Source organism: Punctularia strigosozonata (assembly GCF_000264995.1).
Source record: "Punctularia strigosozonata HHB-11173 SS5 unplaced genomic scaffold PUNSTscaffold_1, whole genome shotgun sequence".
Classification (NCBI taxonomy): Eukaryota; Fungi; Basidiomycota; class Agaricomycetes; order Corticiales; family Punctulariaceae; genus Punctularia; species Punctularia strigosozonata.
In genome coordinates, this window is record NW_006767433.1 from 901460 (window position 1) to 919690 (window position 18231).

Consider the following 18231-nt stretch of genomic DNA (forward strand, 5'->3'; position numbering starts at 1 on the left):
GTAGAGCGGGGCATTGCTGTAAGACGATCGTTTGACCTTCGTTCTCGCATGGCGTCAAAGCCGCTGTCCAGGCGACAGTCTTCTTATGAGCGACTTTCCCTTCCATGACCAAGCTGATCCGCATCACGATACAGTACACTGCATGATTTTACACATCTAGGTTCCGCCGACCAACCGAGCTCAGTCATCCAACTTCAGACTCTCGAGCGCAGGGATCGGCCTCTCCGCTTGCGGGGTGATCCGCGCGCCGTGACGGCGCTCCTTCGTCTCGGCGAAGTCCAATATCGCAGACTGCGGCGGACGTTGATCAGAACACGAGAAACGACGACGGAGCAAAAGCGCTACACACATGAGCGGTGATACGGTTGTCCCTGAGAGGTTCAGGGCGAGCTTTAGCACGAACGGTCGCCAGGTACGTGAAGTGTTCCAATACTCACCAGAGGACAACCGTGTTAGGCTCCCACCTGACGCGGGCCTGGCAGTCAGCGCTCTTGTCGATATGGTCATACAAGAAGTTGAGGATGTTATCTGTGCACGAGCACCGTCAGCACCCCCGATACGCCTTCCACGGAACTGAGGTGCCACGAAAAGCAACGCACCAGACTCCTCCTTCTTGAGGCCCACGATCCGGCGCGTGAACTGCCTGTTCACGTACAGCGCCTCCTGGCCCGTGACGGGGTGCCGGCGCACGACCGGGTGCACGTTCTCCACCGGCTCGCGCCTCACCATCCCTCCCCGCTTGCCCGAGCGCGAAAACTCGGCCTGCTCAACGCCGGAGTGGACGGCCTTGAGCGTGCGGAGGAATTCGACGAACGGGGGAGAAAGCTTGCTCAAGGTCGAGACCTGGGACGTGAAGAGCGTGTCGCCGCCGCTCTCCGGCTGGGCGAGGAGGAAGAACGTCGTGAGCCCGGGAGGCTGAAGCTCGTACGAGACGTCCGAGTGCCAGGTGGTGGACGTGATTCGGTCCTCGCGTTCGAAGTTGAACGTGGAGTTTTCGTCGCGGTAGACGAGGTGGAGCTCCGGGTAGTTCTGCGATCAGTTCGGTGAGCTCTGGTCGGCAGGGACGCAGACAGGGACGCAGGCACCTGCTGCGACTTACCCTCGGATGGCCGGAGGTCGGGTGGATGTGCAGCCGACCAAAGTACCGACCCCACTCGAGGTAGGCGTCCGGCCCAGCGTCAATAAAGTCTTGCTGGTTCCTGAAAACCATCAAGCCACGACGAGCGACCTACCAAGCGTGAGATTGAGCCGAACGTGCTACATGGAACCCATGTAACGAACCTCGAGCGCAAGCTGGTCGCGTCCCGAGCTATCCAGCTGGGCCAGTTGAACCCCGGTCACCACGGTACCGAGCCGGGGGGTGATATGGGCGATACTCGTCGCCTGGTCGAGGAAAGCGCGAGGGTTGGGCAGTGACAAGGCGCGGTGGCCTGGGTCGACATGCTCGAATGGAACGAGCGGAGGGTAATGCTCCGAATGATCGAGGACAGGCGCCAGATGAGCGTACTTATACTCCTCCAAAGGTCCCTGGCCCCGCTCGCGGGCCGCCTGCTGCTTCTTGTCGTCCGAGCGCAGAGTGAGCGTTGGCAAAGCGCGCTCGATCTCAGTGGTTACAGTTTGCGTCGCGGACATGGTTGATCAGACGCTTCGAGAGAGATAAGGACAGTGTAGATCCGTCAAACGAGTGCGCGCCATTACGGTACATCATCGCGAGTATAAGAACAATGAATGTAGTCGCCATCGGACCTTCGAAATACGCCATCGCGAGCAAGCAAGATAAGATTAGACCTCGGCCGGTGCGGGAGCTCCATAGTTGATGCTGCGCAGAAATTCGTGATCTGTACAGTCGATTAACAAGGGTGACGCGAACATTAGAAATGTTAGTAGGCTGCGTGGGCACGAAATGCACTAACCGGTCAAGAGCATAGGTCACGTGAAACACTCCCTTCCGAACGAGTTCCTGCGTAGCATGCACCTCTTGGAGAAAAGACGATCACATAGTCGGGTCTAGATCGAATTATGAGAGACGGATCAAGCTAATAGTCTTCGTCGGCTTCATAATCATTCTGGTCCGGATCGTCGTAGGCGTCGTCGTCGAACACGCTATCCTCGTTCGGGTCGTATTCGCCATATCCTCCCTCGTCTGGATCGTAGGTCGCTGCATCGCTGGCCGCATCCGTGGCGAGCCCATCTGACACCATTTCTTCCTCCCGAGCTGGATCCGCACCAGCGTACACACCCGCATCCTCGTAGCGATCGTACTGCTCAACGTGCTCCCCCGACCAATGATTGCCGGTGTCCCCGTCCCGGCTTTGGTGGTACTCGTACTCGTCTGCATCTTTGAACGCCTCTGCGATCGCCGAAGCTTCCTCTTCTTCACCAGGCTTCAGACCATAGGACGCCATGAAGTTATTATGCCCTCCCCAAGATTGCTCGATCGAGTAGGTGGACGGACGGACGAACTCATCGCCCGAATTCTGAGGCTGAGAGGCCATGGAGGGTAACGATGAGGGCCGCGCGAGGTCAAGTCGAGAGTAGTGCTGTTCTGCCTGCCGTCGCCGTCTAGGCCAAGTAAAGGGGCCTTGCGCTCAGGGGCAGGCGTGACGTCATACCCTCGGCCGGAAACGCGCGGATTCATCGTGCGCTTGCAACCTTACGGGCCAGAGTCGGAGGAATATCGTTCAATTGCACCGGCATAGTGTGCGCATGTGTCTTTAGGTAGCCAGAAGTCAGAGGCAAAGGCAGCGGCACCGGTGAAGGGTGATGGAAAAAGACCCACATGGTCCAGGTGATATCTAAGCCCACTAAGCTGCTTGTACTGGTTCGGGCAGCCGGCGTGTGGGCATGGATGCAGCTTTCGTTTCTTCTGTGTTCTGTCAGGGGCACGGGGGGCATCCGTTTCGGGCTGTCCTTCGCCCTTGCTGTGCGAGCGGGCGCCGACAACGGCAGAATTCAAGGCCTGCCGGAAGTGCGCCTTCGATCTGCGGGTGCGATCAGGAGGAGGTCGCCGCCGGCATGAAACATCTATGGTATACGTACATCTGCAGGTGGTATTGCAAACCATTGACGCTCTGCAATCTCCATGTCAGTCCGGCGCCGACACCGGCAACGTGAAACAACAGACTCACCGCCCACGCTTTGGCACACCCATCCAGCCCGCATCTATAGAGCTTCGCAGCGCCCGGTGCGTGACCAGGATGGTCAGCTCGGAAGTGATTCACCAGCTCTCCGGATGTGGCATATTTAGCCAGGCTGGACGCCGCACCATCTGGCCAACAGTCGGGGTGTCCGCAAGCATATCCGGTTACAGACGTACTGCAAATCGAAATGACACCAGGCCCAGTCTTCGCGTTAGACATGGAAGGATAACCATATCCCGCAAAGAATTGACGCACTCTCCACTGACAGCCAACGCCGAAGACAGCCTTGGTACCTGCACCACCCTATCGGGCCGTCCAGTTGTACCAGCGTTCGACTGATAGGCACCGGAGAGAGAAGGAACGGGCACCTCATGCTCGTGGCGCTCAAGCTCGGTCCTCAATTCAGTGTTAGAAGCTGAAAGGTGTAATGCTTCCGGCTCCGGGGTGGCCTCGGCCGACGGCGATTCAGGCGTGATAGAACCAGCGCTGGCGTGGTGTCCTATTGTATTTGGCGCCATATTCTGGTCCATATGAGCGTTGACACCCGGACCGGTCATACCTGCGGAATAAAGAGCGGGGGTTGAAGCATGTCCACGATCGATCACGAGATCGACCAGATATTGCATCGATGACGGTGATGTGCCATCGTCGTGAGGGTGCGGCGTATCGTCAAATTGGGAAGGCGAAGAAGCATTCTCGGCGTCAGGCACGGAGGCATTTGGCTGGGAAGGGAGAACGGACCGGCCGTGCGCGCGCGGATTCAGGGGAGGGTGAGAGAAGTCGTTTACTGAAGAACTCTCTTCAGGCACGGGTTGGGTATGCCTCAGAGAAGATAAAGTATGGTGGAAAGGTGAGTCAACGGGAGACGTGCCGTCTACTTCCGCGGAAGCGTCCGAGGGCGAGAACGAGGGAATATCCAATTCGGGACCCTTTCTACCATTGTCTTGTAAACTTGTATGTCCCGATGTATAGGCACCGTATTCTCCGGGCCCGAACTGTGGATACGGGCGCAGTTGCGACATCCAGTACTGAGGGTCGAGCATTGACATGTCTTCCCATGAATACGAAGCTCCTGTGGCGTCCGCGTTTGTTCCTTGCCCAGGGGTCGATTTGGATTGCTTCCTTTGAAGTAGCCTCCATCTACACGGAACGTATGCAGTCTGAGTTAGGGTGTATTGCGACGGGTAAATGCGTGGCACGCACCTATTGCGACATGCAAGTCCGCTTCTCTGAAGGCTCTGACCAACCTGGCTCCATCTACCACCTAGACGAGAGTATGCATCCAGCAGCCGATCGTCCTCTTCAGACGTCCAGTCGTCCTTCCGTTCTCATCAGCCCTAGGACGGGGTTTCACCAAGAATTTATAATGCACCTTCTTTAACGCAGGATCCAATGCCTCGCGGTAGCGTTTAGAGCATGCATCGTCGGTCCGTCCAGGAATACTCCGAGCAATAAGCGCCCATTTCGTGGAGTGAACGGCATACAGCGAGAGCAAAAGCGCGTCCTCTTCCTTCGTCCATGCCGTTTTCTTCACGGACGGTGACAACGAATGCAGCCAACGCTTCCATAAGGCATCGCATGAATACATTGGAGGATTTTGACATTGATCATCACCATCCTTACCTTCCTGCAGGCTTTGTTCGTCCTCCCGGGAACCGAGAGCGCGATCGTCTTCCACATGTCCGTCTCGCCATGAACGGCGACGGCCTGTTTCAACAATTCATCCTCTTCAGTTGTCCATGGCCTTCCGACCCTCTCCATCCCCCGCGTAGGACCCGCGAACTTGCTCGAGAGAAACACTGAGCGCGCGATAATAACGATTGCAGAAAGAGGAGTGAGAACGGTGGCAGTGTCATCCTGCTTCGTCTTGCCAGTCACTTGGCGTCTGCACCGTGCAGCGCTCAGTCACAAGGACCTCGCATCCCAGTCGACTCAGTGGTCGAGACTCACTCATATCACTCTTTATAAGAGTGTTACCCTACCTTAATACTCTGAGCCATGTCGCTCATACAGGGCTACTCGTCTGACGAGGATGCTGGCTCGCCACCACCGACTGGCGATGTCTTCGGCCTGTCTGCCATCCATGCGGCCAAGAAACCTCGGGTATTGGTGCAAGAGAAGGGAATCATTGCTCCAGCACCAGCCGACTCTGCGCCTCACGTCCTGGCGGAGGTATATTTCGCTGCTACAAACCTCTCTAGCCACACGGACGCTAAACGCGGGCATGTCTAGGACCCGCTCAAGCAAACATCACTGGTTACGCGGCCTACGGACACGCAGATGAACGTCAACATCCCCTATCAAGACATGATGCTCCCCATCCAAGGCCCCGAAAACCCTTTCGGTGACCGTAACCGCTTCATCAACCAAAACGCGCTCGCCGGGCATGTGGAAGAGCAGGAGATGACGGAGCACGCGTTCCGGCAGCAACACCTGACGTACCACATCCTGGGCTACTCCGCGAACCCTTCCATAGATCCCAACGCTCCCGCGATCATCGGCAACATGGAGGTGGCGCGGGCGAACGGCTTCCGGACGGTGGACGGGGTGCAGGCGAGCCGGTCGCAGAAGAAGGAGTTGAAGCGGAAGCGGAAGGAGAAGGGGGACCTGGAGGTCGTCGATGGCGAGGGGGCATACGTCGGGCCGTGGGGCAGTTGGGACGGGGACCAGCCGAAGAGCGTGTTGCCGGACGGCGTCGACCCGAATGCCGAGCCGGGGGAGGAGGAGGTGTCCGAGGAGGAGGAGGAGGTGCAGACGAAGAAGGCCAAGCCGAAGAAGGGCGCGCCGGGGCAGGAACACTCCGTCTTCCACGGCAAGTCCATGACCGACTACCAGGGCAGGACGTACATGTCGCCACCGGTCGGCGAGGCGCCGCAGCTGCAGGCCGAGCCAGGGTCGCAAGACACGTTCATACCGAAAACATGCATCCATACTTGGACCGGTCACACACAGGGCGTCTCTGTCATCCGGACGTTCCCTCAGACGGGTCATCTGCTGCTCAGCGGGTCAATGGACACCAAAATCAAGGTGGGTGCATGGCGCCAATCTACCTATACCGAGACCCGTACTCACTAAGACGGGTGCGCTTATCAGCTCTGGGATATATACACGCATGGCAATTGTCTGCGTACGTTCCACGGGCATGTGAAGGCCGTCAAGGACGTCACGTTCTCCAACGACGGTCGCCGATTTTTATCCTGCGGCTACGACCGACAGATGAAGCTCTGGGACACCGAGACCGGGCAGTGCATCAAACGATTTAGCAACGGCAAGATTCCATACGTCGTCAAATTCCACCCCGACGATGATAAGCAGCACATCTTCCTCGCTGGGATGTCCGACAAGAAGATCATTCAGGTATGGCGCTTCGGCCATTATTGATGCATCGGCGCCGCCGTCTGACCGCGCGCTCCCACAGTACGACATCAACAGTGGGGAAATAACGCAAGAATACGACCAGCATCTCGGCCCGGTCAACACTATCACGTTCGTAGATCAGAACAGACGGTTCGTAACGACCTCTGATGACAAGACGATTCGCGCCTGGGACTTCGATATCCCGGTGGTCATCAAATATATCGCCGAGCCTCACATGCACTCCATGCCTGCTGTTACACTCCACCCTTCCCGTACGTCCGCGTTGACCACGCCTGTCACTTTCGGTCAATAGGCTCGGCTCACACGAACCCGCTATGCATAGTCAAATACTTCGCAGCCCAGTCATTGGACAACCAAATCCTGATCTACAGCACCGACAACTTCCGCCAGAACCGGAAGAAACGGTTCGCGGGCCACTCCGTCGCGGGTTACGCCTGCCAGGTCGGCTTTTCGCCGGACGGAAAGTGGATCAGCAGCGGCGACTCCGGAGGATATATGATCTTTTGGGACTGGAAGACGGGGCGGATCAAGTCGCGTCTGAAGGCGCACGACAAGGTCGTTATCGCGCACGAATGGCTGCCGCATGAGACTGTGAGTGTCGTGACGTCGTCTAATGGCCTTCTGCGCCGCGCGGTACGGGTTTTTTTTTGACTGATGATGATGTGTATCTAGTCGAAAGTCATCACCGCCTCCTGGGACGGATTGATCAAGCTCTGGGTAAGAAAAATCAATCATAATCTCCATCTTTTTCGGCGTTTCTCACGCTCTTTCGCGGTCGCAACAGGACTAAGCAAGGCGCGTCGACGGACGATGACATCATAGCCGCGGCCGATGGCACGGAGAGATGGATCGTGGTTGCCTCTCCCCCCTTCCCCTTCCCCTCTCCCGACTTGGGGCCCCTCTTGCGGGCGGGGGGCAATCTGGCTCCGCCGCCGGTTCCTCCTCGGCCCCTCTTTCCGCGTTCGTCACCCACTTTGTCGCGGACCCAGGACGCGGGCCGATGCTCTTTTGTCACCTGCCCAACGCAAAACCCCCCCTGTGCCCTGCGTGGCAGCTTCCCTTGTAAAAAGGAGAGACCATGTACCAAGATAGCAGCACCTTGTGATGATGACGCAGTCATGGGACGGTAATACTTGCATTCCTGGGTTCCAACCTTGAGTAGTAATTTGGCCTTCGCCAATTATCGGGGAGAACGCAAACCACCGCTGACCAAGCGTGATATTATCGGGCGTTGCTTGCTAGAGGCCGCTGGATAGAGTTCAAGATAGCTGCATACGATGCTTGATTGATTGTCGTGCTATGAGCAATAATATCAAGGCACTCTACTGCATGCGACGGTGCTAGCATGATGTTTTTTTGTTATCAGGCCCGTATTATTCGCTCTCTTGACAGATGACGATTTCTATGTAGCTACGTGCATATGTATGTGCCACAAGGGGCTAGCCGGAAGGAAACCCGTGATCATCGGTGGTGATCTGCGTTAACGGCGCCGACCGCATGGAGGCGCAATCTGGGAGGAATCTGCGAGGGGATGCCATAATCATCATATTGACCCGCGAGGAGAGTCCGGCCATTTCCAGATCCTTCCCCGACCTGGGATGGAAGCAAAAAGGCCTGAAGAGGGGGAAGAGGGGGTGGGCGGCGGCGCGCACTCCAAATTGCCCTCGAGTGAGGTATCCACGAGGTTGGGCTCGAGCGCCGCAATCAAGATCCGTTATCTCGGGCACTTTGTCACAGGGCCCACCCTTTCGTCGCAAGATAAAACCATCCTCGCGCGGCACGTCGGCCAGAACGATGTATGGCTTGATGGAGGATTCCGGTTTACGGTGGCCCAAATGAACCGTCAGAAAGCGAGGAACGCCGTCTGCAGCGGATGGGCATCTCCCCAAGAGACGATTGCCACAATGATCTGCGGGTGGCGCGCCGAATGCGGCGAGGTCCGGAGCTAGACCCGCTCGACCGCCGATGGAGAGATGCCGGTGGCCAATGGCATCTTCCAGGAACGGAATTAGTTGATCTGATGGACGTGCCTGTTTTTGTATCGTTCCCACGTGAGCGATAGGTGGTACCCAAATCCGGCCGGTCCATAAAACCACCTGGGCTCCGCCGGGTTTCGGATCCTCCCAACGACACAACCCCGCCCACACACAGACCATACCCTGACTCGCCGCTACTCCAATGTTCTTCTGGAGGTGTTGCGCGCTTCTGTTGCTGCTGCTCGTCACACTCAGCGTCGCCGTCCCCGTACGTCGTCTCCGTCGCGCCATCGTCTAGAGTCCTGGTACTCACTTCCGCGCTTTCATCATCAGACCGCCGCGGTGGAGCGTGATGCCGTATTAGAAGAGGTACGTGCCTCCATTACGACATCAGCTATCTATTGCTTACCGGTACCGGCGTCATCTACAGCGGGGCGATAACGCTGACGGGGGCCGGGGGAGACCCATATGGAGGAGAGGGGACAACGCGGACTGGAAGAGGGGCGACAACGCAGATTGGAAGCGGGGAGACAACGCAGACTGGAAGCGGGGGGACAATGCGGATTGGAAGAGGGGTGACAACGCCGACTGGAAGCGCGGCGACAACGCTGACTGGCGCCGCGGCGACAACGCCGACTGGAAGCGGGAACCCCACGCACACGGCCACGAGCGACAACCCTCTGACTGGTGATCCGTCTTTTCGTTTCGTTGCCTGTTGTATTCTTAGCATCACTCGGTTCGGTGAGTCCTCGTCGCTCTTCCGCGTCCTCGCTTCCCGTTGCTGATCGCCGCCGGCCGTCCTACGCAGTTTGGTTGACCACGAACGCGGCCACTATCCCTTCACATTTCTACACCCTATGGAGCGCGTTCTTGTATTGGTCCATTGTAACATTTCTCGGAGCGACGAGCAGCGCTAGGCTCGGTTGGTGGGACATCCGCAACGGTCCTTTCCTCCATTCGTCGCGACACATTAAAAAACTTCAGCACACTATTGTTATGGTATTTGTCGCGATATGCATTGTTACACCACACGTACAAATGGGTCGTTAGTACCCCCCCACGTAATTGGCACTGTACGCACCTCCCGAAGTTATTCAATTGGACACGATCGTGGCGCGTCTCAGCGCCGTGTCGTCGTTTGTACTAAACACTGTGCACGATCCTTGCGTTAACGCAGCAGAATCCAACGCTCGTCCCGTTCCCTGACACGGCGTACATAAACCCAGAGCACTGGTATATTGTGCGACGGCGCCGGGCATCCTCCACGTCCGTGGCTCGGGCGAGCTGCGCGATCCGCAGCCAGGTGTGGGCACCGGCCGAGGGACGTCGGGGCTAAACGTCGACATCATCGCCTTTCCCGCCCACGCACGACCACGACGCGCCAAGCCAAGCGGGCCAAGTCCAGGCGACCGAGACGAAACCGCGCTCAGCGTGAAACAGCCCGCGTTTCCGTTGAGACTCACTTCGGCTGAAACCGCGTTGCATGCCGTGTTCTCCGCCCAACCCCTCCTCGATGCGGTAAAAAGTAACCACTCTCCGGGCGCCGTACGTGCCTCTGCGCAAGAAAAGTCCGCGAAATCGTCGAGATCTCGCCTACCTCCGCGTTTGCGAAAAGGATGGCCCTCGAGCTCCCGTCGTCTGCGGGCTTATGGTATACACTACTTAGGCGAACAGTTTCTCTCTCCCTGCCTGATCCCTGATCCCGGGGGTCACGCTAAAACTGCGGATCTCATGTGCTCACGCACGACGCGAGGGGATGGGAGATGGAACAAAAAGTTGCTGAATCGAGTGCGCGGCTTGCGGATCCCCCGGCCGGCTGAGACAGCCGCTTTGGCTTGGTACGACGAAGGAGAACGACGTTGTAAGAATGGAGACTCCCTCGAATGGCACTTGTGGCGTGCGGTTTTGCACTCGCGGAAGCACCGTAACCTTTGACGGGGGGGGCAATTGAAAAACCTCGCGCCCGTTTGGCTGATTTATTGTTTCGCCACCCCCCCCCCCGATAGAGTCGCGTGTGGGGGGTTTTAGGCAAACTTCAACAAAGGGAAACGCTGATACTGCGGAGGTGGGAGGTGGGAGAGGCTCTCCGTGCCCACGGTGGTATGAATAGAGTGAGAGAGGCATAACGCGCCGTTCGCGGCTTGGCCGTAAAGTTGGGTAAGTACGGGGGGACTCAGGGGACGAAGATACGTGCCGGGTCGGCTGCGGGGTTTGTCAGATAGGCTTGACTTGCCCTGTGCGGCGTTGTGGGCCAGATTCGCCCCACTCGTCCGTCGGACCTCGGAAGGGCGGGATGAATGCATCGAGCTGTCACTGGTTTTAGGCTCACCGCGGGTGTCGATTAATCGCCACTGAAGTTACCTCGGGTGGTTCACGTCAACGGCGGACCTCCGGCTGCCGAATGTAATGGCGGTGGGATAGTCCATTACCGTTCTAATGACCGGACGTCCAATAGAGGTTAATGAAAGTGTCATGTGTGCGAAAGCAGTTGAGGGAACAGAAGTCCTCGGTTCGGCTTCGCCATGTTCGGGGAGGGGAGGCGAAGGGCATACACGAGGCTGGTGGATGGTGTGCCTGGGAAGCAAACACAGAAGCAGGAGCAGGGTCAATGCAATAGCAAGCTTGATGGTACTGAGGGAGCTCGCGGTCTAGGGCCGACGCACGGCGCCACCGCCTTCTGGAAGAGAATAACGAGCAATAAGCTCCACAATCGGTTATCGGAAGCTGAGCTTACGGCTCCTCGCAGGGCTTGTGCTATCAGGCTGCAGACAGGCAATCGATTTTCGATAGCAGATTCGCGCATACAGTAGACTGATTTGATTCGTGAGTGCCAGCGGAGAGCGTTGCATTCCGATAACGCATCCCGTACGTACGCGCGCAGCACCAGTGTAGGTTTGCTCCTCGCGCACGGCGGAGATGAGAACGAGGCGCGGGCTCTTGCGCGAGACGGCAATGCCTGCGACACTCTCGATTGGTACGCAGACACATACGTATATCGGAATGGGCGTCGATAAGCTATCTCCGGTGCAGAAGGAGGTCGTGCTAAAGCCAAATGTCGGGCGGCCTTCATACGATCAGGTTTTTGTTTTTCTGCTTGGTGGAATGAGATCCCGTCAAATGGATATGCTACCAGCCATCATAGTTGTCGGAAGTTCAAGGCGAGCATAGATGAGACGCATCTCCGGATCTGCAGAGTACCGAGCGTTTTCCAGGTGGTTGTCTTGTACCTTCCCGCATACCCCGACCGCGGAGCTTGGAGCCTGAGCCAGATGTTCAACCACGCTTCGAAATTCGTACTCGCTGGTAGAAAGGAATTCGATTTTTCTTCGTGCAGAGATCATAGGATCAACTGGTCGAGAACGAAGTCGCGAAGAAAGACCGGAAAACGACTGCGTGACGATATATGCGGTGTGACGAGGTGTGACGCGTCGCGTAAATTGCTCTCTGTTCCCTCCACGACACGCGTCTGTCCGCCATGTCCCTCCTCGATGCGCCGCAAGCCCAAGATGACCAGATGCGCGACAGGACGCGTATATTTGAGGAGTTTTTGCAGTCGGAATCGGCGGTCTACGACTACAAGAGCGACATCCTTCGCATGCTCCGCGAAGACCGCAACCGCCTCATCGTCAACATCGACGACCTGCGCGATTACCGACGTGACTTCTGCGACGGTCTCCTCAAACAGCCCGTTGATTTCTTACCCGCCTTTGATGACGCGCTTGTGAACGTCGTGCAGCAGGTGTTCGACTCGGAGAAGCACGAGATCGAGGGCAAGAGCTACCACGTCGGTTTCAGCGGATCCTTTGGCGACCACCATGTCAACCCGCGGTCACTATCTGCCGCATACATCGGCAGTATGATATCTTTGGAGGGGATCGTTACCCGGTGCTCGTTAGTGAGGCCGAAGATGCTCAAATCCGTACACTACTGCCCCGACACCCGACTGTTTCACGCTAGGGAATACCGCGACGGCACCTCCACGTCCAATCTTCCTCCCACATCGTCTGTCACTCCCCAAACGGACGATGAGGGACATCCGTTACAAACCGAGTACGGTTACTGCGTATTCAAGGACCACCAGCGCATCAGTATTCAGGAAATGCCGGAACGCGCCCCGGCTGGCCAGTTGCCACGCAGCACAGACGTGATTCTGGATGACGATCTCGTGGACAAAACCAAACCAGGCGATCGGATACAACTCGTGGGCGTATACCGCAGCGTTGGAGGTGGAGGCGGAGGCACTTTCAAGTGAGAAGCACATCCATATTATCATACCCCACACTCTCACTGACCATGGGACTCAGGACGCTCATACTCGCGAACAACATCAACTTACTCTCCTCGAAAATCGGTGGAGGTATCGCTCAGGCTCCTGTGACTGCTACCGACATTCGCGTCATCAACGAGCTGGCCAAGCGCAAGGACATCTTCAACCTCCTATCCCAATCTTTGGCACCCTCGATTTACGGTCACGACTATATCAAGCGCGCCATCCTCCTGCTCCTCTTAGGCGGAGCCGAAAAAAACCTAGAGAACGGCACGCATATCCGTGGTGACATCAACATGCTCATGGTCGGCGACCCGTCGACGGCGAAGTCGCAATTGCTCCGCTTCGTGCTCAGCACCGCGCCGCTCGCTATTGCCACGACGGGACGAGGAAGCTCGGGTGTTGGTCTCACTGCTGCGGTGACCACCGACAAGGAGACGGGCGAGCGGCGTCTCGAGGCCGGAGCGATGGTCCTCGCTGATCGAGGAGTCGTCTGTATCGACGAGTTCGACAAGATGTCGGATATTGACCGGGTCGCGATACACGAAGTGATGGAGCAGCAAACTGTAACCATCGCCAAAGCGGGTATTCACACCAGCCTGAACGCCCGCTGCAGCGTCATCGCCGCTGCTAATCCTATATACGGCCAGGTGCGTTGATTTTTTATTTCAATGCGTTTTGATAAAGGGGAACGCACCCAAGCGAGAATTCCGCCACTGATCCGTGAATTCAGTATGACGTGCACAAAGATCCGCACAAGAACATCGCGCTTCCCGACTCGTTGCTTTCCCGTTTCGATTTGCTCTTCATCGTCACGGACGACGTCGACGAGCAACGCGATCGTATGATTGCGGATCACGTCCTGCGGATGCATCGATATCTGCCTCCCGGCGTGGAGGAAGGGACACCCGTCACGGACATCCTCTCACAGCCCCTCGTCGTGGAGGGCCCGGTGGAGCAGCAGGATAACGAGGACAAGGACGTAAACCCGTTCGAAAAGTACGACCCGCTATTGCACATCGGCATCAACTCCGGACCCGCGACCCGCACGCGTAAGGCGACGAAAAAGAAGGAGGTGCTGAGCATCGCGTTCGTGAAGAAGTACATACAGTACGCGAAGAGCAAGCCCAACCCGCAGCTGACCAAGGGCGCGGCGGACTTGATCGTGGCAGTCTACGCCGACTTGAGGAATGAAGAGATAGAAGGCAACAATCGGCGGGTGAGCGGACGGACCCCTAAACCCAGATAATCGGTGGGATATTGACTAGCGTGCTTCTCTGCGCTTCTAGACCGCTCCTTTAACGGCTCGGACGCTCGAGACGCTCATCCGTCTAGCCACCGCGCACGCGAAAGCACGCCTTTCGCCGAAGGTGCAACAGCAAGATGCAGAGGCCGCGGAGGAGATCCTTCGTTTCGCGCTATACAAGGAGGTGCTCAAGCGACAGCGTCATAAAAAGCGAAAGTTGAACGCTGGCGCGGCCGTGCCACACGAAGGCGAAGAGGAAGATGAGACCGCAGAAGAGGAGAGCGACGAAGACGAGCCAGCGGGGTCGCAGCGCATGCCTATGCCAGCGGAAGTACAACAAGAGAAGGCGAAGACTATCACCGGCGCGGACGACGCGAGGGACGACCCCATCTGGGGAGATCACGCACGAGACGTGGACATGGACGTGGACGGGCGACACGACACGGCTGCGGCCGCTCCAGGCGGTGGCCAATCCGAGGAAGCGCGGTACGTATTGGCACCTTGATCCCCGCGTCCGCGTGTATACTCACCGGAGGCGCACATCCCCGTCTGTCAACAGATTGCAACTCTTCCGAACACGGGTCGCGGCCGCCTTCCGGACCACGCTGCAAGACACCGAGCAGATTTTCCTCGCCGAGTTATTGCCGATCATCAACGAGGGCATGCCAACCACGGAGCTGTTTGGCACCGCCGAGGCGACCGCCATGCTGCAGATCATGTCCGACGCCGACGAGCTGATGTACAGCGAGGGCATCGTGTACAAAGTCTGATCAGCTGTCTGTGCTCGGTGGTTTTGTGTTCGCACTGTTTCCCCTTCTGTATGTTCTCGCTGTCGATAGTGTACTCATCCTGTTGTGTATTGTGTGAGCATACCCATGTATTTATTAGTGTCAATCATAGAATCAAAGCAACAACATGCCCATCATTCCAACCGTCGTGCGAACCCCTTTACCACCCTGGCGGGTTCAACGTTCAAAGTTCACAATCTGACCGTGTTCGGAGTATCTGGCCGACCTCCTCCCGGCTCAGTTCGCTGAAGCCAACCACGCCGGCCACCAACTCCTCCCACTTCTCATCCTCGTGTGCTCCGAACGTCATCAGCATAACCTTCCTCCAGTCATCACCGACAAGGCCGAACAACCTCCCGGCTTCCAGCAGTCTTCGCCATGGGCCCTCCGTCCTCGCGGCAGTCACACCTGGTGTGCCGGCAAGAGCGGAGCGTGACGTTTCGAGCCACAGCTCGCACTCGCTATGGATAGAGGCGCCTTCTGCGGGCAAGATTCGACCCCGTCCGCGATATTGAACCTGCCGCTGGAGTATGTGCAAAGATAGCCTGGAGGCGATTGAGCGATAGAGGGCGAGTACGGTTGTGTGCGGCAGTGTGGACTTGAGGAACGTCAGGTGTGAGGAGAGAAGGGCTATCGACCCAATCAACGTCGGTGAAACCCCAACGTCATCCTCGGTCTGCTGCATCTGCGGACTCGACCTGTAGTGAGGAGTCATCAGCTTGCGCCCGAGGAGACAGGCAGGGTATGCCTTACGATATGGCCGCGGCGAAGTGCGCGCGTAAGGCGCCCTCAATTTCCCCCAAGACGTGATGGACAATCATCTCTTCTGCGCGTGATGCCACCTTGTTGTACTGCGCGATGAGCTCCTCGAATATGGTCGAGTCGGGCACGGTCTTGTCATCGTTCTCTGGGTCAGGGAGAAGCGGATTCTCGCCCGCTCGCGCACGAAGGGATGCGCGGCGGTTTATCTCTGACCACAACTCCAAGAAGAACTGGACCGCAGTATCGTGAGCTGGATGTATCATGCACGATAGCGTAACGGAAGGAGGTGGCTTACCAGATCCTCACCCCAGGTCTCCATCGCGTTCGCGATGTATCTTGCGCTGACCAAAGCCTTGCACAACCTTTGATCGCCCTCCACACCGCCAGTCAGTCTCCGTGTGTCACCTCCCCATCTTACGCCCTGCTCGCTGCCGCTGCCGACTCCGCTCGCACCAACGCCGAGGGCGCCAGGGACCGCACGCACAAGGGAGGAAGAGAGTGTTTCGAAGGCATCCAACGACGCAGATATGCGCGAATGATATTGCTCCAAAATCGGCAGCTGGACAGAAATGAGGAAACGGGTACGGTGCGTGAATTGTGGGAGTGGCGAGTAGCGATCCGTGACCTGCTCAACGAGGGCCTTGACCCTCCTCGCAGAATTCGTCGGTCGGAGCTCGCTCGGAACGCCGTCGTCGCTCTCGTCGTGAGCAATCGTCCACGCGTCAGGCGCGCTGATGATCTCGATGTACTGGTCTTCCGCGACTGCGCAAACAGGTCACCGGACGGACGATGCAGGCTGATTGAAATCGACGTACATTTGCGCTCGCCTTCCAGCCATACATCGAACCACTCCTTCCTGCCCAGGATGACTTCGCTCACACCCTCCCACTCTTTCTCCTTCGCCTCGTCAACTTTCGAGGTCGTAGCGCGCGAAGTACCTGCTAAGCCGAAGCCTTCCTCCCTAAGGGCCCCGTCGAAAGCGAGCGCTTGGTAGATTGTATGCGCCAAAAGCGGCGGATGGCCCAAAAGCAAAGGCATCGTGCGCCGAAGCTTGCGAGAGGGCAGAGGAAGAAGGAGATAAGTGAATTCGCGCTGGTGGAGTTATGTTAGCATACAGAGCCTGCATATATGCGCGAAGGTGCGGTAAATACCCAAGCTACGATATGCTTGAACGACGATATGGAGGATAGTAAGGGCTGGATAACTGCTTCCAAAAATGGTCGTTGATCGTGAGCCACGTTGAGGATGTGCGTGAAGTACCACTCAGGCTGCGGCATGGTGAGCGCCAGACAAGCCTTAGACTGAAAGAGATTGATGTCACCTTGTCAAGTTTGTTGGTCTGCCGCGTGCCCTCGAAGTGATACTTGAATCGGAGCGAAACAGGTTGCACCAGGGCTTGCAGGGGATATACGCCGTCTTTCTCGGACTGTTCGCCTTCGGGAGGAGTTGGGTGTATCGATTGACCACTACGCCGGGGAATAGTCAAGCAACGTTCGATGCAGCGAGTAGGGAGGTCGCTTACAGCTCCTGGAATTTGAGCATGCTCATAAAGGCATCTTCAAAGGCTTTGCGGTCCTGCGGCTTCGCGGCAATGTAGTCCACCTTCATCGGCCAGCCAAGCTTCTCAGCAGCTTCTAGCAATGGTCTACGAGCCGTGAACGTCAGTGTCAGGTCGTTCAGGACTAGCTAAAGGATTCGACGATACGTACGCGGCAAGAACGTCTTTGATTTCACTCCACGTCCGCCTCCGTAGGTGTTCCAGGAATTTCGTCAAATGCAAGCTCTGGACGCCCGTGCTATCCAACACTTCCTCGCACTTTTCTGACACCGACGTCACGAAAGATTGAAGCGTGCGATATTCGGAAAGAGAAGACAAAGAAATTGGCGCGCCAGCTCGCTCACGGAAGTTGCTGACCACGCTCTCGCTACAATAAAACGCGTCAGAGCGGAGACGATGGTATAGTAAGAGTGACACTCACCTGAGCTTCAGTCCGTGTTCGACAACCTGCACATAGGTCTTGACACTCTGCAGCTCCTTCAGGTTGCGATGCAGCGTTTCGACGTCTTCCAGCAATGTTGGCTCCCGCTGTTCGTCAACCTGTGACGACACCAGTTCCTCGGAAAGGTCGTTGAGCTCATCCGCGAGCGAATGTCGAAGAAGCGAGAGCTCCTGGGCCGTGTGTAGCTGTTCAGACGCAGCTTCGGCTGTAGAAGTAAGTAACGCATCCAAGGCTGATTGAGAGGCGTTTAGCTGAGCTACGACGGAGGTCGGTCAGTTGCACTTTCGCTCGTGAACGCGCAGTGATACCGGTATACACGCACTCTGTCATGTAGATCGTCACGGCGGTGCTGGGAGTCGGCCAACAGGCTCGACAGCGCGTCCCCTTCCTGCAATGCATCCCATGAAACGAACCGCGCGTTTAGTTCCTGTAGGCATTGTTCCTCGGCCGTCTGCGTGTCCGGGGGTGCCAGCAAGTTCCTTATGTCCTGAGATATCATAATTCGCCAGTATGACCTCGATCCACGAATGACGGAGGGGAGTCGGGACCCTGGAATGGGGTTGTGGCGTCGCCGTGTCGGACAACTTGGGCTCAGATCCGGAGTTGATGGGTCCGCTCAGTGCTCGTCCTCCCATCTATCACCTTCTTGGAAGACAGCTTTGCAGGATGGATCT

At 57.2% G+C, this 18231-nt stretch overlaps 7 protein-coding genes across 7 annotated transcripts; 3 read left to right on the forward strand and 4 right to left on the reverse strand.

Annotated features, from left to right (window-relative positions):
* Positions 1-180: 180 nt before the first annotated feature.
* On the reverse strand, positions 181-1632 carry PUNSTDRAFT_129068 (TauD-domain-containing protein; the record flags this gene model as incomplete). Its single annotated transcript, XM_007378234.1, has 6 exons — positions 181-291; positions 350-371; positions 438-528; positions 600-1029; positions 1100-1228; positions 1282-1632. 6 exons carry the CDS (start codon positions 1630-1632, stop codon positions 181-183), a joined length of 1134 nt encoding a protein of 377 aa, XP_007378296.1.
* Positions 1633-2036: 404 nt separating this feature from the next.
* Positions 2037-2495, reverse strand: PUNSTDRAFT_129069 (uncharacterized protein; the record flags this gene model as incomplete). The annotated part of the gene is made up of 1 exon (XM_007378235.1): positions 2037-2495. One exon carries the CDS (start codon positions 2493-2495, stop codon positions 2037-2039), a length of 459 nt encoding a protein of 152 aa, XP_007378297.1.
* Positions 2496-2653: 158 nt separating this feature from the next.
* On the reverse strand, positions 2654-4901 carry PUNSTDRAFT_129070 (uncharacterized protein; the record flags this gene model as incomplete). The annotated part of the gene is made up of 7 exons (XM_007378236.1): positions 2654-2981; positions 3040-3071; positions 3129-3315; positions 3396-4280; positions 4344-4459; positions 4513-4701; positions 4764-4901. The coding sequence occupies 7 exons, from the start codon at positions 4899-4901 to the stop codon at positions 2654-2656; spliced, it is 1875 nt and encodes a 624-aa protein (XP_007378298.1).
* A 150-nt stretch (positions 4902-5051) lies between these two features.
* PUNSTDRAFT_94416 (pre-mRNA splicing factor) lies at positions 5052-7551 on the forward strand. Its single transcript, XM_007378237.1, has 7 exons — positions 5052-5312; positions 5373-6167; positions 6234-6497; positions 6559-6769; positions 6841-7109; positions 7191-7235; positions 7303-7551. The coding sequence occupies exons 1-7, from the start codon at positions 5139-5141 to the stop codon at positions 7306-7308; spliced, it is 1764 nt and encodes a 587-aa protein (XP_007378299.1). The 5' UTR covers positions 5052-5138; the 3' UTR covers positions 7309-7551.
* Positions 7552-8957: 1406 nt separating this feature from the next.
* Positions 8958-9185, forward strand: PUNSTDRAFT_57504 (uncharacterized protein; the record flags this gene model as incomplete). The annotated part of the gene is made up of 1 exon (XM_007378238.1): positions 8958-9185. A coding segment is annotated over one exon (228 nt), but the record flags the coding sequence as incomplete, so codon positions are not given.
* Positions 9186-11969: 2784 nt separating this feature from the next.
* Positions 11970-14512, forward strand: PUNSTDRAFT_94419 (MCM-domain-containing protein; the record flags this gene model as incomplete). The annotated part of the gene is made up of 4 exons (XM_007378239.1): positions 11970-12742; positions 12799-13411; positions 13495-13980; positions 14051-14512. 4 exons carry the CDS (start codon positions 11970-11972, stop codon positions 14510-14512), a joined length of 2334 nt encoding a protein of 777 aa, XP_007378301.1.
* A 467-nt stretch (positions 14513-14979) lies between these two features.
* On the reverse strand, positions 14980-18056 carry PUNSTDRAFT_129073 (uncharacterized protein; the record flags this gene model as incomplete). Its single annotated transcript, XM_007378240.1, has 10 exons — positions 14980-15493; positions 15549-15787; positions 15853-16319; positions 16373-16649; positions 16709-16825; positions 16879-17023; positions 17080-17202; positions 17267-17482; positions 17537-17808; positions 17880-18056. The coding sequence occupies 10 exons, from the start codon at positions 18054-18056 to the stop codon at positions 14980-14982; spliced, it is 2547 nt and encodes an 848-aa protein (XP_007378302.1).
* Positions 18057-18231: the final 175 nt, after the last annotated feature.